Source organism: Eubalaena glacialis, chromosome 1 (assembly GCF_028564815.1).
Source record: "Eubalaena glacialis isolate mEubGla1 chromosome 1, mEubGla1.1.hap2.+ XY, whole genome shotgun sequence".
NCBI lineage: Eukaryota > Metazoa > Chordata > Mammalia > Artiodactyla > Balaenidae > Eubalaena > Eubalaena glacialis.
In genome coordinates this window covers 208,089,879-208,107,580 of record NC_083716.1, presented here as the reverse complement: position 1 = coordinate 208,107,580, position 17,702 = coordinate 208,089,879, and the positions used below count along the sequence as shown (strand labels likewise).

The following is a 17,702-nucleotide window of genomic DNA, read 5'->3' as shown; positions in this document are numbered from 1 at the left end:
TTTTGTAAGAAACCACCGGACTGTCTCCTAAAGTGGCTGTACCCTTTTGCATTCCCACCAGCAATGACTGAGAGTTCCTGTTGCTCCACAGCCTCACCAGCATTTGATGTTTTCAGTGTTTTGGATTTTGGCCATTCTAATATGTGTGTAGTGGTATATCATTGTTTAAATTAAAACAACGATAGCAATTCTCTAATGACGTATGACATGAGCATCTTTTCACAGGCTATTTGCCATCTGTGTAAGCTTTGGTGAGTTCTGTTCAGGTTTTTGGCCCAGTTTTTAAATTGGGTTGTTCATTTTCTTGTTGAGCTTTAAAAGTTCTTTGTATATTTTGGATAATAGTCCTTTATCAGATGTGTCTGATAAATATTTTACAAATATTTTCTCCTAGTCTATGGCTTGTCTTCTCATTCTCTTGAATATTCTCTTTTTCTTAAAAATGTTTTTTGGCTTTGAGGAAATCTTCTAAACATTTTTTAACTTCTGCAGATTAATTATAATATCATAAAAGAATTTGGCCTTTTAGAAGCTCATGTTTATGTTCCAGATACACAAAGCATTGATACTATCAGTTTTTCCTCTTCAGACTTTGAGATTTAAATTTGCTTTTCAGAAATATGAAGTGAAATTCGAAATTATGCCTTGGTAAGTTTTTCTTCTTTATAGCAGCCATTTATACCAATATAAGGATGTGGCAAATGAGCCATGAAGAACATAGAATCATTATCCCATTGAGAAAACACTCATAAAACTTCTGCTTCCCTCATTCTCTTCCAAAATATGATGAAATAACTGATTTCATAAAAACCGCTGGAAAATGCTAGTACTTAGAATTCCTGTATAGAATAGTGCTCTACTCATCAGAAACACATAGGGTTTGGTAATTTAATGATTTTGTTTCTCTAAGACACAGAATTCTAGAAGCTGAGAGTTTTAATGACAATAGTCTAGTTTTCTCATTTTGTAGCCTGCTTTAAAAAGAAAAAAATGTATCTTATGTTAAAATATACAGTCAACATATTTTATAATTCTGTAATTTGTTTATTTGCATAAAGGTGGAGGTAGGATGATTTAATCTTTTAATCAAAGGAGTATATCTAAGAATCAAGTCTTATCTTACTCCTCTCCATTGTTAAAATGCAATTCTTTGTTCTGTGTCTAATTGGGTTTACAGATAGTATTTCCAGACCTTAGTTATTATGTTAATTCACTGACTGCTTTCATTGAAATGGATCAGATTTCTGGCAAACAAACCCACTGTCCTTCCTAACCACTGTTTTCTTCTCTGTTCCACAGAGTAGTAAATACTAAGCTTGAAATGAGGGGAGTCAGCCTAGAGTGTGAAATGGAAAGAGAAGAAGTTAAAAAATAAAAAAGCCAACAGAATTTAGGAGAACAGGGAATAATCTATTAAATAAATTGAGTTTTTGTTTTTGTTTTTTTGCCCTAGAAACTTAAGCTTTTTAACGAAGAATAACACATGGATTGTGGTTTTTAATCACAATCCAGAGCAGATAAAGTTTGGCTGATGTAAATAGGTTTCTCTCTCTTTTTTTTTTTTTAAAGTCATATTAAGTAAAGAAATATATAATATGGCATTTTATGTTTTTCTCAGGTATTTTAGATATTTGCTAGAGCAACCAAAAGCTTAGAATTAAAAAGGAACCCTTTATTATAAGCAAAGGTTTACTTACATGAGTCTTTTTCAATTGGAGATTAATGCTACAGTGTACTATGGCCTATTGCTGGAAAGTACAAGTAAGTACCAGTATTACAGTACTATATGTTGTTCTAGGAGAAAATAGGCAAATGTTTTAAGTATAGTTTTATTTTATTACTACTTGTAATCTAAATTTTATATAGTAGAAATTACTGTAAGTTAAATATTTGGAAAATTATATTTAGTATTTTAAGAACTTTTATCCATGAATTAATAAAAACAAAATTGCATTTAGAGACATGAGACATTGATTATATTGTGTGATTGTTCCAAAGCAGAGTAAAACCTAAGAATTTAATGCAGCCTCCTCTATTTGTATTTGTATATTAATATGAACATACCTACATTTTTTATTAAGTATTTTTATATGGCTGCAAAGAGATAAATTGATACTGGTTTTTTGCTATTTTTATGATGATGATATGTTTTCAGTGTAACAGGACAGAACATTACTATGCAAAAGATTGCCTGTACTTTGGAGGGGGTATAAATTCAGAGTCACTGGCAGGCCCACAGATACCCTCATGTTTTCCCTATCCTGAAACCTGAAATTTATCTGCTTCAGATTGACAGTCGAGAATTAAAGTGTTGGATTAAATTAAAATTAAATTAATTTACTACATCACTAGAATATGAAAATCTAGTCGTATTATAAGAGATCTTCAAGTCTGCATCTTAAAAAATGTTCCTTTATAATATGTCTGCTCTCACTTTGTGAACACGGTTATTTTTAAAATGTGCTCTATATAAGTGTGTGAAGTTATATTCTTACTGAAATTCAATTTTAGCAGCATCCTTAAGGATAAAAAGACTTATCAAAAAATTCTCATTATTTTAGCATTAGTTTATCTGAAGTGCTTTGTGTTCACAGGAAGAACAGGCAGCAAAATTGAAAGCTGAGAAGATCAGAGTTGCCCTAGAGAAAATTAAAGAGGCACAAGTGAAAAAGGTGATATTTGGGCTTTTTCTTGGTTTGGGATTTTTATCTGTTTTACGGATTTATGAAGAATTGCCTTGTTTACGTAACGTAGCTCTAAGATATAGCAAGCTATAGAGAGGTATTTCTTTCTAATACATTTTTCACATGTATTTTTTTGTGGATAAAATGCATTATAAAAAAATACCTTTCTGGTTTTAAATTCTAAAAGGGTAAAACAAAATAGTCTTATTATTATAATCTTACCTGTTATTTTAATTTTTAAAAATGCATTAAATTTGTTTAGTTAGGTTATCTGATACCTAATTTTAGAGTATTTTTCTTGCATAATAAAGTCATTATTTGTGTTTTAATTTATATTTTAGTTAAGGACATTACTCAGAACATTACTCAATATTGGAAGAAATTTCTAGAATGCCTGTTTTTTGGTTTGTATTTAATTTCCTTTTTTCCTGTTATAGCTGGTGATTAGAGTCCACATGTCTGACGATAGTTCTAAAACAATGATGGTGGATGAGAGGCAGACGGTGAGACAAGTGCTGGATAACCTGATGGACAAATCTCACTGCGGTTATAGTTTAGACTGGTCTCTGGTGGAAACCATCTCTGAGTTACAAATGGGTTAGTAGTATCATTGCTATAATTACTTTTTAATTTCTATGTAATTTCAACAGTTTTCATGTTGATAAAAGCAACTTGAGATGTCTTTATACTGTATTTTTTTCTATAATATAACCCTGGCCTTTTTACATTGTTTTTTTTCCCCCCCAAGTATTTTGACATTTCTTTGAGTACAGTATCGTTGCCAGTTCACTTCAGATTTTTTTATGGCCAGAACAAAGTTGTTCTCTTTTTTTAAGGTAACAAAATATTTTTTTCCCTTCAAATAAGAACCGAATATATTGAACACATTTACTAAAGACCGTTACATTTATTCACATTTGTACTGAAGTCTTTATACCAACATTTGACTTTCAGGGGAAACATAAAGCACATCTTATTTTAGCTAGATGTACTAAGTCTTAGTTTCCTATGTTTTGTAGTTTGGTATGGTGTTTTCTAACTTTAAAAATCCCTCATTTTTTATATCATCTTTGACTCTTGTAAAAAGTGTTCTTTTTGTAATACTGTTTGATTACAGAAACCTCGCAATAATTATTTTATTAGGCTTTATTCAATCAGTAATCAGTTTCAACTTGCTATTTTGTTTAAAAAATGTATTTGCATTGCTCTTACTACCTATGATATCTTTAAATATTTCACAGCAGTTTCCAGAGAAATAAAAATTTAATTATTAACACTTTTCTCTCAGAATGCACATACACAACCCCCAAAACCAAACCATAAGTTAGAAGTTTATTAATATGTATAAACATGTATTCTAATAATACTTCCCTATAACTATTCTTAGAGAATTAGAAAGGTTTGAGTTCATAGATGTAGTGTCACCATACACAGAAAATGTTTGGATGATAGTTTTTAGAATATTTCCATGGCCATAGTTAAAGATCCATAACTATCATTTAATCATATTTGGCACAGTGATTCAAATATAATATGTAGTCATTCAGTACTTGGTGAATGAATAAAAGAAAAGAAAACAAGGGACTACTAAGAGCCCAAAATAAGATGGTGGAAACAAACTATTACAAATGTAAATCATTCAATTAAACAACAGAGATTATTAGAAAGGATGAATGAACAAAATGCAACTGTTTGCTGTTTACAAAAGACCTTTTACCTAAAGACACAGAAAGATTCAAAGTAAAAGGAATGTGGAAAGACACTAACCAAAAGAAAGATAATATTAACTATGTTATTATCAGGCAAAATAAACTTTAAGCAAAGTGCATTACTAGAGATAAAGAGAACCATACATCTTCATCAGGAAGATATAATCATTCGAAATTTTATCTAATAATAGCATTAAAATGTATAAAGCAAAAGTTGACAGAACTACCAGGAGAAATTCACAAGTCTACCTTCATAGTAGAAACTTTTCACCTAAGAATCTTTTCAGTGATCAATATAATCAAGCAGACAAAAATGAATATAGATATATTTAGAATACTAATAACAGGAAAATATACATTCTTTACAGGCAGAAATGGAGTATTTCCAAAAATTGATTCTGGTATGAGGTTATAAGCAGCTCTCAAGAAATTTCAAAAAATCATTATCTCTAGAATATGTTCTTTGAACATATGTTCAATATATAGGACAAGTTCTTTGATTCCTAATTTGGAAATTAGAAAATACATCTCTGTTTAAATTTAAACAAAACTCATAGATCAAAGAAGAACTCATCTTGGAAATTTTTTGAATGACAAGAAATGAATGCTGTTAGAAGCACTTAATACCAGAATTTATGAAATGCAACTAACATGTTGGGGTTTTTTTAAGGGTGGGATGGGCAAAGGCTGAAGAAGACCTTGAAGTCAGAAGACCTAGATTCTAGTCCTGATCCTTCCATGTAGCAGCTGTGTGACCTTGCTGAAGTCACTTAACACCACGAGGGCATGTTTCCTTATTTGAAAATAGAGGGAAGACTAGATAATCTCTCAGGGGTGTCAGTTAAGGGTTTTGCTATGAATTACTTCACAAGGTTTCTTGTCTTTTATGCAGTTCTGATGAATACTAACAAAATACTGATATTTTATTTTGGGACAGAGAGAATCTTTGAAGACCATGAAAACTTGGTTGAAAATCTTCTTAATTGGACAAGAGATAGCCAAAACAAGCTTATATTTATGGAGCGTATAGAAAAATATGCACTTTTCAAAAACCCACAGGTGAGACTATAGCTTACAGAGGTCAGGATTCTTTTTTTTTTTTTTTTTTTAATTTTTATTTATTTATTTATTCCCCCCCCCCACACACACACACTGTATTTTATTTTTACAAGAGATAAATAGACTGACACCAAGCATTGTACATGGATGACCACAACAAAAGCAACAATGATTGCAATTACCAAACATGAAACACACTCATACTATGTCATAATATTGACATTCAGTCCAGTAATCCTCCACTGTAACAGCTCCTTTACTTTGCAGTGAAAATTGATTTGTATATTCTTTGCCTCTGAGTCCTTGTGGGATTTTTTCTTTTTTTAAATTCAAACAGAAAGTCACAAAAATTATACTCATCCTCATCAGTTCACTCAGTCCCATGTAATTAATTTTTTTTTTTTCATCTTGATCTTTTGTTAGCACTTTTATGAGCTCATCAGTTTTTCAGTAGAGTTCTGAAAATGCTTATTCATTCAGTTCAGCAGTACAGTCAGGTACCAGAAACCTGTACTTGTCAGAGTCTTTTCCATGAATTTCCTGAAGATGAAACCCTTTTATAGGAACATATTTACAAAAGCATCAGAGTACACCCAGAACTGTCTGTAAATGACAAAAGACTTAAAAATGACCACGGTTAAAGATTTGATGAAAGTTCATAATAATGCAGTTGACAAGAAAATTAGTTATTTCTGAGATATACATTTTAAAGTAATAACTAGGATTATGACTTATAACATTATACCAGAACATATAAGATTTCTAGAAATTTCATGTAATGTCTGAAACATTTATATTAACATATTTCCATACAAATAACCCAATGAAAGTTTAGTATTAGTTGTTTTGTTTGTTTGTTTATACTGCAGGTTCTTATTAGTCATCCATTTTATACACATCAGTGTATACATGTCAACCCCAATCGCCCAATTCAGCACACCACCATCCCCACCCCACCGCAGTTTTCCCCCCTTGGTGTCCGTATGTCTGTTCTCTACATCTGTGTCTCAACTTCTGCCCTGCAAACCGGCTCATCTGTACCATTTTTCTAGGTTCCACATACATGCGTTAATACATGATATTTGTTTTGCTCTTTCTGACTTACTTCACTCTGTATGACAGTCTCTAGATCCATCCACGTCTCAACAAATGACTCAATTTCGTTCCTTTTTATGGCTGAGTAATATTCCATTGTATATATGTACCACAACTTCTTTATCCATTCGTCTGTTGATGGGCATTTAGGTTGCTTCCATGACCTGGCTATTGTAAATAGTGCTGCAATGAACATTCGGGTGCATGTGTCTTTTTGAATTATGGTTTTCTCTGGGTATATGCCCAGTAGTGGGATTGCTGGGTCATATGGTAATTCTATTTTTAGTTTTTTAAGGAACCTCCATATTGTTCTCCATAGTGGCTGTATCAATTTACATTCCCACCAACAGTGCAAGAGGGTTCCCTTTTCTCCACACCCTCTCCAGCATTTGTTGTTTGTAGATTTTCTGATGATGCCCATTCTAACTGGTGTGAGGTGATACCTCATTGTAATTTTGATTTGCATTTCTCTAATAATTAGTGATGTTGAGCATCTTTTCATGTGCTTCGTGGCCGTCTGTATGTCTTCTTTGGAGAAATGTCTATTTAGGTCTTCTGCCCATTTTTGGATTGGGGTGTTTGTTTCTTTAATATTGAGCTGAATGAGCTGTTTATATATTTTGGAGATTAATCCTTTGTCCGTTGATTCGTTTGCAAATATTTTCTCCCATTCTGAGGGTTGTCTTTTCGTCTTGTTTATGGTTTCCTTTGCTGTGCAAAAGCTTTGAAGTTTCATTAGGTCCCATTTGTTTATTTTTGTTTTTATTTCCATTACTCTAGGAGGTGGATCAAAAAAGATCTTGCTGTGATTTATGTCAAAGAGTGTTCTTCCTATGTTTTCCTCTAAGAGTTTTATAGTGTCCAGTCTTACATTTAGGTCTCTAATCCATTTTGAGTTTATTTTTGTGTATGGTGTTAGGGAGTATTCTAATTTCATTCTTTTACATGTAGCTGTCCAGTTTTCCCAGCACCACTTATTGAAGAGACTCTCTTTTCTCCATTGTATATCTTTGCCTCCTTTGTCATAGATTAGTTGACCATAGGTGCGTGGGTTTATCTCTGGGCTTTCTATCTTGTTCATTGATCTATGTTTCTGTTTTTGTGCCAGTACCATATTGTCTTAATTACTGTAGCTTTGTAGTATAGTCTGAAGTCAGGGAGTCTGATTCCTCCGGCTCCGTTTTTTTCCCTCAAGATTGCTTTGGGTATTCAGGGTCTTTTGTGTCTCCATACAAATTTTAAGATGATTTGTTCTAGCTCCGTAAAAAATGCCATTGGTAATTTGATAGGGATTGCATTGAATCTGTAGATTGCTTTGGGTAGTATAGTCATTTTCACAATGTTGATTCTTCCAATCCAAGAACATGGTATATCTCTCCATCTGTTGGTATCATCTTTAATTTCTTTCATCAGTGTCTTATAGTTTTCTGCATACAGGTCTTTTGTCTCCCTAGGTAGGTTTATTCCTAGGTATTTTATTCTTTTTGTTGCAATGGTAAATGGGAGTGTTTCCATAATTTCTCTTTCAGATTTTTCATCATTAGTGTATAGGAATGCAAGAGATTTCTGTGCATTAATTTTGTATCCTGCAACTTTACCATATTCATTAATTAGCTCTAGCAGTTTTCTGGTGGCATCTTTAGGATTTCCTATGTGTAACATCATGTCATCTGCAAACAGTGACAGTTTTACTTCTTCTTTTCCAATTTGTATTCCTTTTATTTCTTTTTCTTCTCTGATTGCCGTGGCTAGGACTTCCAAAACTATGTTGAATAATAGTGGTGAGAGTGGACATCTTGTCTCGTTCCTGATCTTAGAGGAAATGCTTTCAGTTTTTCACCATTGAGAATGATGTTTGCTGTGGGTTTGTCATATATGGCCTTTATTATGTTGAGGTAGGTTCCCTCTATGCCCACTTTCTGGAGAGTTTTTATCATAAATGAGTGTTGAATTTTGTCAAAAGCTTTTTCTGCATCTATTGAGATGATCATATGGTTTTTATTCTTAAATTTGTTAATATGGTGTATCACATTGATTGATTTGCGTATATTGAAGAATCCTTGCATCCCTGGGATAAATCCCACTTGATCGTGGTGTATGATCCTTTTAATGTGTTGTTGGATTCTGTTTGCTAGTATTTTGTTGAGGATTTTTGCATCTATATTCATCAGTGATATTGGTCTGTAATTTTCTTTTTTTGTAGTGTCTTTGTCTGATTTTGGTATCAGGGTGATGGTGGCCTCATAGAATGAGTTTGGGAGTGTTCCTTCCTCTGCAATTTTTTGGAAGAGTTTGAGAAGGATAGGTGTTAGCTCTTCTCTAAATGTTTGATAGAATTCACCTGTGAAGCCATCTGGTCCTGGACTTTTGTTTGTTGGAAGATTTTTAATCACAGTTTCAATTTCATTACTTGTGATTGGTCTGTTCATATTTTCTGTTTCTTCCTGTTCCGTCTTGGAAGGTTATACCTTTCTAAGAATTTGTCCATTTCTTCCAGGTTGTCCATTTTATTGGCATAAAGTTGCTTGTAGTAGTCTCTTAGGATGCTTTGTATTTCTGCGGTGTCTGTTGTAACTTCTCCTTTTTCATTTCTAATTTTATTGATTTGAGTCCTCTCCCTCTTTTTCTTGATGAGTCTGGCTAATGGCTTATCAATTTGGTTTATCTTCTCAAAGAACCAGCTTTTAGTTTTATTGATCTTTGCTATTGTTTTCTTTGTTTCTATTTCATTTATTTCCGCTCTGATCTTTATGATTTCTTTCCTTCTGCTAACTTTGGGTTTTGTTTGTTCTTCTTTCTCTAGTTTCTTTAGGTGTAAGGTTAGATTGTTTACTTGAGATTTTTCTTGTTTCTTTAGGTCGGCTTGTATAGCTATAAACTTCCCTCTTATAACTGCTTTTGCTGCATCCCATAGGTTTTGGGTTGTTGTGTTTTCATTGTCATTTGTCTCTAGGTATTTTTTGATTTCCTCTTTGATTTCTTCAGTGATCTCTTGGTTATTTAGTAACATATTGTTTAGCCTCCATGTGTTTGTGTTTTTTACGTTTTTTCCCCTGTAATTTATTTCTAATCTCATAGCATTATGGTCAGAAAAGATGCTTGATATGAATTCAATTTTCTTAAATTTACTGAGGCTTGATTTGTGACCCAAGATGTGATCTATCCTGGAGAATGTTCCATGCGCACTTGAGAAGAACGTGTAATCTGCTGTTTTTGGATGGAATGTCCTATAAATATCAATTAAATCTATCTGATCTATTGTGTCATTTAAAGCTTCTGTTTCCTTATTTATTTTCATTTTGGATGATCTGTCCATTGGTGTAAGTGAGGTGTTAAAGTCCCCCACTATTATTGTGTTACTGTCAATTTCCTCTTTTATAACTGTTAGCAGTTGCCTTATGTAATGAGGTGCTCCTATGTTGGGTGCATATATATCTATAATTGTTATATCTTCTTCTTGGATTGATCCCTTGATCATTATGTAGTGTCCTTCCTTGTCTCTTGTAACATTCTTTATTTTAAAGTCTATTTTATCTGATATGAGTATAGCTACTCCAGCTTTCTTTTGATTTCCATTTGCATGGAATATCTTTTTCCATCCCCTCACTTTCAGTCTGTATGTGTCCCTAGGTCTAAAGTGGGTCTCTTGTAGACAACATATATATGGGTCTTGTTTTTGTATCCATTCAGCAAGCCTGTGTCTTTTGGCTGGAGCATTTAATCCATTCACGTTTAAGGTAATTATCGATATGTATGTTCCTATGACCATTTTCTTAATTGTTTTGGGTTTGTTTTTGTAGGTCCTTTTCTTCTCTTGTGTTTCCCACTTAGAGAAGTTCCTTTAACATTTGTTGTAGAGCTGGTTTGGTGGTGCTGAATTCTCTTAGCTTTTGCTTGTCTGTAAAGCTTTTGATTTCTCCATCAAATCTAAATGAGGTCCTTGCCGGGTAGAGTAATCTTGGTTGTAGGTTCTTCCCTTTCATCACTTGAAGTATATCATGCCACTCCCTTCTGGCTTGTAGAGTTTCTGCTGAGAAATCAGCTGTTAACCTTATGGGAGTTCCCTTGTATGTTATTTGTCGTTTTTCCCTTGCTGCTTTCAATAATTTTTCTTTGCCTTTAATTTTTACCACTTTGATTACTATGTGTCTTGGCGTGCTTCTCCTTGGGTTTATCCTGTATGGGACTCTCTGCACTTCCTGGACTTGGGTGGCTATTTCCTTTCCCATGTTAGGGAAGTTTTCGACTATAATCTCTTCAAATATTTTCTCTGGACCTTTATCTCTCTCTTCTCCTTCTGGGACCCCTATAATGCGAATGTTGTTGCGTTTAATGTTGTCCCAGAGGTCTCTTAGGCTGTCTCCATTTCTTTTCATTCTTTTTTCTTTAGTCTGTTCTGCAGCAGTGAATTCCACCATTCTGTCTTCCAGGTCACTTATCTGTTCTTCTGCCTCAGTTATTCTACTATTGATTCCTTCTAGTGTAGTTTTCATTTCAGTTATTGTATTGGTCATCTCTGTTTGTTTGTTCTTTAATTCTTCTAGGTCGTTGTTAATCATTTCTTGCATCCTCTCAATCTTTGCCTCCATTCTTATTCCAAGGTCCTGGATCATCTTCACTATCATTATTCTGAATTCTTTTTGTGGAAGGTTGCCTATCTCCACTTCATTTAGTTGTTTTTCTGGGGTTTTTTCTTGTTCCTTCATCTGGTATATAGCCCTCTGCCTTTTCATCTTGTCTATCTTTCTATAAATGTGGTTTCTGTTCCACAGGCTGCAGGACTGTAGTTTTTCTTGCTTCTGCTGTCTGCCCTCTGGTGGTTGAGGCTATCTAAGAGGCTTGATGGGAGGCTCTCGAGGTCAGGATTCTTAAGTGTTCATATTATATAACTCTCTGACTGCTAAGTTAATAGAGTTAAAAGATTGGTAACCACCTGGTTGGAGCATTGTGGATGCAAAACCCCATGGGAGCATTCACTACTGCCAAGGTGGCAAGTCTGCTGGGGCCCAGGTGTCAGGCCTCAAAGAAGTTGCCAGTTTTGCAGAGCCAGATGGGATGAGCCTTTGGGGAAGCAGGATTACCTCCAGGGGGTTACCAGGTTTCTGTTCTCTCTAATTCAGAACCATTTTGAACCCAGCTGTTTATTTGGTGAGTTCCTTATCCCTCAAAGGAAAGTACTTGCATATTTAAGTTTCTCTACTTTTGTCATTTATCCAGTTGACACTTTGATTTATTTTAAATTATTTTTTTGAAAACCCAGTAACCTTGATTATAAATGGTTCCACATTCTAATATATGTTACCTTTATCTATTTAGTATCTTTGCTTATTCCAAAATAATACTTGAGTTAATCCTTCCTAATACCCAAATATTTTATAAAAATCAATAGGTGAGAGAAAACAACCCCACTATAAAAAGTAGTAATGAGAAAAATAGTAGCAGTGTTAAAGTTATTGAATAGTTATCCTTCAGGCAGCTTAATCATGACACATCTTTACTGGGTATTTTTAGTGAAGAATACACATTTGGGAATACCAACAGATCATTGTATGGATGACTGTGAAAAAATGTTTCATAAGGCTAATAATTAGAATTCAGATTTTAGTTGAGTCAAGCAAATGAGATCACGGCAGTCTCAGAAAATTTGGGATTTAGATTAAATTTTCTCCATCTGGATCAGTTAAACTCAGCATATTTTAAGGTAATTTGCCTTACTTGTTGTACTTAATAATTTGTAAACCTTTAAGGTCCTGTAAGTGTAGCTTTCATTAGATATACAAAAACATATTTGCTAGCTGTTGCATGTAATATCACCTCAGGATTTGGGGGAGGGCAGTTTACGGAATAATTCAGATACATGGATAAGGTAGGGAGGAGGCCAGTGTTAAGCATTTCCGTGAAGGTCCCACGACCAGGTTGCTTTTCAAAGGGCTGTTCCCCTCACTCTGTGTCTCTAGAAGAAATCATATACATACCTGTGCCAAGGGAATAGTAGAGTGGGTTTATCCTTTAACTTTCATCTATTCATTTTTCCAGAATTATCTTCTGGGAAAAAAGGAAACAGCTGAGATGGCAGATAGAAACAAAGAAGTGCTGTTGGAGGTATGACTTCCTTCCCTCCTTCTCCTTTTCCTGCACATTATAATATTCAAATATTAAGCACCTTTTTTGAAGTCCAGAATGTCAGTGTTCTATATTTATAATTACAATCATAAATAGGGAAGCCTATTTTCTTCCATAGCCTGTTGGAGAGAGTTCAGCTGTGTGAACATTAGAACACTGAAGAACCTTGTAAAACTTATTATTTTGCCAAGCAGTATACTAGTGGGCTAAAAGGAGTTATGAGCTTTTAGTAGCTGACAAGTGGGAGAAAAGGCTGGTCAATGAAGGATGTGATTGTACTGTTTTATCTGCTTACCCAGAGAGAAATTTGAGTGTAGTTAGCTATTTACAAAATATTTCAAACCTTGGCCTGAAATAACTCAAATAATTTTAAAAATCATAATGATTCTTTTTAAAAAATATATACATCTCTTTATTTTGAAGAGTAATAAGACAAATTCAAACATAATTGAATTTTTGGCTTTTGCTGATTTTAGAGAACTAAGGTCAAAGACGTTAGTATGTTTGAAAATCTGAATAAACTCATTTAGCAACAAGGCTATTAGGAAGATGAAGATCAGCACTAAGCTTTTCATAGGGATGCTAGCTATAATTAAGAAAAATACTCTTCATAATTCCTAATTTTTTTTTTTTGTTTTGGGGAGAGAGAAATTAATTCACCTTCATGTGTTCAAGTTTAGTGAGGTTTTCTACTTTTCCTTTACTAAATACATGATTGATTTTTTAAATTAAATTTTTATCTAAGTATAGACATTAGAATCCAGAATTTTGAGTTTGTTTATATTCCTTTCAACCTAGTATTAAATATTCTTTGTTTTAGAATCATATACATTGATAGTTTTTAAATTGTGAAAGTAATCATTCATTTAGCATGTTGCTTTCTTTTAAAATATATTCCTATTTAACGTACAGCTAATCTAAATGTGTTGTTAATTTGGAGAAAAATAAAGTCTAATGTTTATGTTAGCTCTGACACTGATTAAATTTAGTGTAACTATGCTGTTTACAAATGCATTTAAGTACTTTGATATGCAACTCAGTTGACATTTCACCTTAGTTTCCTCAAAACAATGTTAGGTAAAAGTTCTTAGGGATTGCCATAGTTGTTCCAGAGTAAAGCCATGTAATGTTTAGAATAGAAAGTTCTAATTGAGGTAAAATTAGCAGCATGGTTTTTACACAGAGGCATTTTGGTTTAATCACAGTGTCATGCATTTCACAGGGGTAAACACAACTTTGTTCTGAGAATCCAAGGATCATGTCTTTCCAAATCATCTTCTTATTTTAGGAGTGTTTTTGTGGAAGTTCTGTAACTGTACCAGAAATTGAGGGAGTCCTTTGGTTGAAAGATGATGGCAAGAAGTCCTGGAAAAAGCGTTATTTTCTCTTGCGAGCATCTGGTATCTACTATGTCCCTAAAGGAAAAGCAAAGGTGCGTCCCTTCTACTGACTTTTAGCTTCCTTATCACGCTGATTGATTTTAATTTGTAGTGAGCATGCTAATAAGGTGATCCAGGCTCTGATTTGTTTCAGCTCGTGTAGGACACACAGAACATTGCTTTGTTTATTGATCTATTATAAGAAAGAAGAAACCTGAAAATGTTCACTCTCTGCTCATTCGTTGGGCCCATCTTGATTCTCCTGGCAAATTTGAAATCATGGTTTTATTTCTTATTTTTGGAGCTTCTGCCAGAGTCATTTTTGCTTGTTATTGTTTGGGGAGAATACCTTTCTAGGATTACAGGCGTTTCAGCCTTGCTTAGGTAACGTGCTTCTGCTAAGGGCCCCCATGGTAGCTGTCACTTCTGTGCTTACTGGGGGCCCAGCACTGCAGAAGCTCTTTACAGGGTCATCTCATCCAGTGTTTACCACCATCCTGAGAGGTACATGTTGTTGCCCCTGTTTAACTGGCGAGGAACCCTGACTTGAGAATTGCTGTACTTGAGATATGCACTACAGGCACTGAGCTACATGATATCTCTTGTTCTTTCCAGAGAGCTCTATCATACTATATTGTATTTCATATAAATACTATACTATATTTAAAGTCTCTTTAAAGTGCCATCCTTTCCAAGCAAGTCAGTGTTCCTTATGAATGGCAAGACAGTAAGTGAAACGGACTGCCTTTTTTGTTGCATCATGGATTTAAAGAAGAAGCATCTGCAGAGAATCTCACTGTCTTGTCTTCTGCAAAATAGCAATAATTTCTACTTGATAAAGTTTGATTCTCAGTTAGAAGCTGTTACTAGTGATATCTGCTTGTTTACACATTACTGTTAATTCAGTCTTTCGGGTGTTTTTTTCACAGGTGTCTCGGGATCTGGTGTGCTTTCTCCAGCTGGATCACGTCAATGTTTACTATGGACAGGATTATCGGAATAAATACAAAGCACCTACAGACTACTGTCTGGTGCTCAAGGTAAACATATATCTCTTTTTAGGAATTTTAATTGATGTTAGACATAGAGGGGGTTATTGGACATCTTAAAATAGTTTGGATCTCCATCAAGTGTCCTATTTTTGCTTTTTTCTGTATAGGTTTTTAAAGGAATGGTGAAGGGAATTCCCTGGTGGTCCAGTGGTTAGGACTCGGCGCTTTCAGCTCCCGGAGCCTGGGTTCAATCCTTAGACGGGGAACTAAGATCCCACAAGCTGTGCAGCGTGGCCAATAAATAAATGAAGGAAGGAAGGAAGGAAGGAAAGCCTGTGCTTATCCCACAGCTGACCCTAGTTAGAGTGATGATACTAGGAAATGGATACTGAATTGGAAGCTTTAAGTCATAATATATAAAATGGATTAGATTATAAATTTGAGACTCTCATTTAATAGCTGGCTTAGTTTAGGAAAACTTAGATCAGAGCCAAATGTGGGGGGGAAGGGTTCTTTTCCTGTCCTAACTCAGCAGAACCAACAGAGCCCGAGTTCAAAGTAGACTGGTTCTCATCTGGTCCAGAAATAATTCTCGTCTCCCTTTTCTCCTGAACCATGGCTCTGATAGCCCACGCATGTATTATGATCCATCTAAGCTGTTTTTAGTGATTTTTTTTCCCCTATATCCAAACTTTTGAGTTTCTCATACTCATCATATCTGTACTTTTGAGAACTGACATTTTTAGTGATCTATTGGAACATTAGGAAAAGGTAACATTAAAAAGTTCAGGATAATTATGGAGATGATTACGTTTTTCTCATTGGTCCATCTCAGTAGCCCCGTGGTAACTACTTAGGTCTGCATGTTTATATCATCATTTGATTTTGCTTTTGTCTGAGAATTGTCAGTTAGGTTTGAAGAGGTGGTATTTGTTTAGGGTTTTGGGGTAGAGTTTTGATTGCTTTGATAAAGTTAGGTGTATTATAATGGTAGCCCTTTATGAAGTGATCGTTTTTAGAGAATACCCTATATCATTTAGTTACAGTAGCAAATAATTTTTTAAAAGTCAGTATAAAGTAGCTTAATCCAGCAGTTTTCAAAATGAGGTCTAGGGTCCCCTGGAGTCCCTGAGACCCTGTAAAGGGACCTGTGATGTCAATGTTATTCTTCTAATAATGCTAAGATGTTTTTTGCCTTTTATACTCTCATTCTCTCACAAGTGTATGATGGAGTTTTCTAAATGGTTACATGACATGTGATGATATCTTTGCTCCCCTGGGTAGTGGAATGTGTATTTGTATACTCTTAATATTTAACTTTTTCTCAGCTTTAATTTCTTATAAGGTAAATATCAATATAAATAAAAGTTATTTGGGGGTCTCATAACATGGAGACAGTAAGAATTGGTTATTTCAGTGGCTCAAAGTTGTCAGTGAGAACCTACATTCTTTCCATCTTTCGCGTATGGAACTTAATAAGCTGCGTATCAGCTTATTCTCAGACCGACTTACCTCAGTCACAAATGGCCACTGCCATTTGACCCAACAAAATCCAGCAGAGGAAGAGGGACTATTTTTCCCTGTATTTGTCTTTTTTTAAGAGGAAAGAAATATTTCCCAGGAGTTCTTCTAACAGCCCTCCCTTTGAGGGCCGTTGGCCTGGAGTACATGCTCACTCTTACACCAGTCACTGGCAGGGAACAAAGCCACCATTTTTGGTTTACACTAGTCAGAATTTGCTCTCTGAGGTGAGGGGTAGACATCCAAACAAATTGGGGTTCTATCAGAAAAGAGGTAGAGAGGAGGAGATAGCTGTGGGGAAGGCAATCAACAGTGTCTGTTAGGGCCAGAAGTAAGTAGGACCACTGACTAGTAGTTTAATCCTTTTTGCAGCTCATAGAATTCTTAGGTTAAGAATATTTTTGTTCTAAGTGTTTTCTTGTTTGTTTTTATAATAATGATTTGTATGCTTCATATTTGCTTTTAGTAAAGTAGGTTAAGCTAAATTTATGTATTTATATTGCCTACCTATTTATATCTAGAAATATTTAATGTATTGAACTAAAAAAAACACCATACCACTGGGTGCAAATAATAGTAAAAATAATGGCCACCATTTACTGAGGAACTCCAGGGTGGAAGGTGCTGCACTAGAAGCACTGGACATGTCCATCTCACAAGTCTGGTCTAGAGTTCCCATTTTCCAGATGTGGAAACTGAGGTTTAAGGGATCAATTTGCCTGAGACCACTCAACTATTAGTATTTAAGACATGTCTTTCTTTCCTGTAAGTCTACACTAGATTTTGCCTATGTAAGTGTTTTATTCTTGAGCATATGAGTTCTGACAAACAAACCAAAAAATGCTGCCGCACAGGGTCTACACAAATGCAAATGTAAATATTTGTAGGGCCTGATCCCTTTCATCAGCTTTGAGCTTTAATGACTGAGTCTGAGTCCTTCCAGTGACATGCAGGATACAGGAAATATATACACACTTGTAGGAAGTAATAAAACACACCATTTGGTAATTAGTTTTTTAAGATAATAAAAATAAGGGAAGAGCTTATTCATGAAATTTGACAATGTAGAAATAAGATATGTTGATGTATTATCTGAAAGACGTACACACTTGGGACACATATGTATGCGTGTATAATTAA

General features: G+C 34.5%; 1 protein-coding gene across 1 annotated transcript in view; it reads left to right on the top strand.

Moving 5' to 3' along the window:
* Positions 1-17,702, top strand: part of RAPH1 (Ras association (RalGDS/AF-6) and pleckstrin homology domains 1) — a 90,599-nt gene that overhangs the window by 59,712 nt on the left and 13,185 nt on the right. Inside the window, exons 5-10 of the mRNA XM_061186668.1 lie at positions 2,595-2,672; positions 3,122-3,281; positions 5,331-5,452; positions 12,584-12,649; positions 13,959-14,102; positions 14,979-15,089. Of these exons, the coding sequence (XP_061042651.1) occupies positions 2,595-2,672; positions 3,122-3,281; positions 5,331-5,452; positions 12,584-12,649; positions 13,959-14,102; positions 14,979-15,089 (681 nt within the window). The remainder of the gene's footprint in view (positions 1-2,594; positions 2,673-3,121; positions 3,282-5,330; positions 5,453-12,583; positions 12,650-13,958; positions 14,103-14,978; positions 15,090-17,702) is intronic.